This window comes from Tetrahymena thermophila, assembly GCF_000189635.1.
Source record: "Tetrahymena thermophila SB210 genomic scaffold scf_8254170, whole genome shotgun sequence".
NCBI classification, from domain to species: domain Eukaryota; phylum Ciliophora; class Oligohymenophorea; order Hymenostomatida; family Tetrahymenidae; genus Tetrahymena; species Tetrahymena thermophila.
Window position 1 is genome coordinate 1 of NW_002476076.1, and position 1,602 is coordinate 1,602.

General features: G+C 21.6%; 2 protein-coding genes across 2 annotated transcripts; one reads left to right on the forward strand and one right to left on the reverse strand. All coding sequences in view use genetic code 6, as the record gives it.

Annotated features, from left to right (window-relative positions):
* Positions 1-62: 62 nt before the first annotated feature.
* Positions 63-436, forward strand: TTHERM_01974360 (hypothetical protein; the record flags this gene model as incomplete). Its single annotated transcript, XM_001028938.1, has 2 exons — positions 63-108; positions 183-436. The coding sequence occupies 2 exons, from the start codon at positions 63-65 to the stop codon at positions 434-436; spliced, it is 300 nt and encodes a 99-aa protein (XP_001028938.1).
* A 668-nt stretch (positions 437-1,104) lies between these two features.
* TTHERM_01974370 (hypothetical protein) lies at positions 1,105-1,464 on the reverse strand (the record flags this gene model as incomplete). Its single annotated transcript, XM_001028939.2, has 1 exon — positions 1,105-1,464. The coding sequence occupies one exon, from the start codon at positions 1,462-1,464 to the stop codon at positions 1,105-1,107; it is 360 nt and encodes a 119-aa protein (XP_001028939.2).
* Positions 1,465-1,602: the final 138 nt, after the last annotated feature.

Sequence of the window (1,602 nt, forward strand, 5' to 3'; positions counted from 1 at the left end):
GAACAGAAAAGATAGCAGTAGTAGCAGCGAAGAAGAACTTAGAACTGGTAACCTCTAGTTTGATGACTCAGACCCAGAAGAAGAAGATGAAGAATCTAAAAAAGCATAGTAAAATGAAGTCAAAGTTCCAATATCTTAGCAAAACAATCCATAGAAATAACCTCAGTAATAATAATTCAAAGCACCAAATCCTGTTGTGAGAAGAAATTCTTAGCCAGAAATAAATAATGTTTTATAAAATTAACCCAAGCCCATTCCCACTGTAGCTTTACCACCATAATAAATAGTTGCTGAGCTTTAGAAAATTACTTAAAGAGTAATTAATTAACCAATTGAAGAAGAAGAAATTCCTGATTCAAAACCCGTATCAAAACCAGCACCTAAAACTTAAAATCGCTACAAAGATGAAGATGATGAATTTGATATTTTTAATTGAATAAAACTAATTTATTTTTTAATTTTTGTATTTTTTGTTTTGTAAAAGTTAAATTAAAAAAAAAAGTAAGATTAATTCAAAGATATTTTTTATAAATTATTCTAACTAACTAACTAATATTTACATTTTGTAGAAGCTTAAAAAAATGTAAATAATTTAGAAAACCTTTCAAGTAAATAAGTAAGTAAGTAATAAGCTCTAATATTGATTTTTAGTATGAAGTTTTAATTTATAAAATTTTTAAAATGAATAAGTTTTTAGGGAAAGAAGTTAATAATTTCAATAATAAATAGAATATGTATTCTTGATAATTTATTTAAAAAATCTATTTTATTATTATTATAATTGAAAGAAAATTATTTAAAGTATTTAGAACAATTTTGTATTTTTTGTTTTGTAAAGGTTAATTATTCTTAGCAATTTATTTAGAAAATCTATCTTATTATTATTATTTAAAGAAAAATATATAAAGTATTTAGAATAATTTAAAGTCTTATTAAAAAATTTAGAGAAATATTTACTTATTATCACAGAAAAACTTACAGTATTTGAATATATAAGATATATTTTTGTTATAATGATATACTTTTAATTAATTAATTAATTAATTAACTAATTCTATTGATAAATACGAAACATATTTATTTACTTTGTTGTTTTCATGTTAGTCATATTTCGAGTATTTAATTGTCAAATAGCTTTATTTTAAATTATTACTCAGTTTAATATTAAATACCAAAGTGAATATTTTATTGTTCCCTAATATTTTCTAAACTCTAAACATATATGCTTGAGTATTCAGGATATTAGAAGATATGCATAGTACCATTTTTTAGATTTACTCTTACTTCTATTTTTATGTTTTCTTCTTAAAATCCTGGTCCAAATATGAGACTTGGTTTCTTATTGCTAAGATTAGAAAATGTAAATCCTTGCTCTATATCTTTAAGAGATTTAGTGTCTTTATCATTTGAAGATATCAGTCCAAAATATAGCATGTTATTTACAAAAGATTTGTTAAAAGACATTCTAAATTAGTAAATCTTTTAAATATTTAATGAAGTGCTTGTTACTATTTATCCTTGGTAGCATTTGTTAGTATTATCAATAAGAATTGAATTATGTTCTAATTTTAATTTAAAATGTTATGATTTTTGATAATTGTA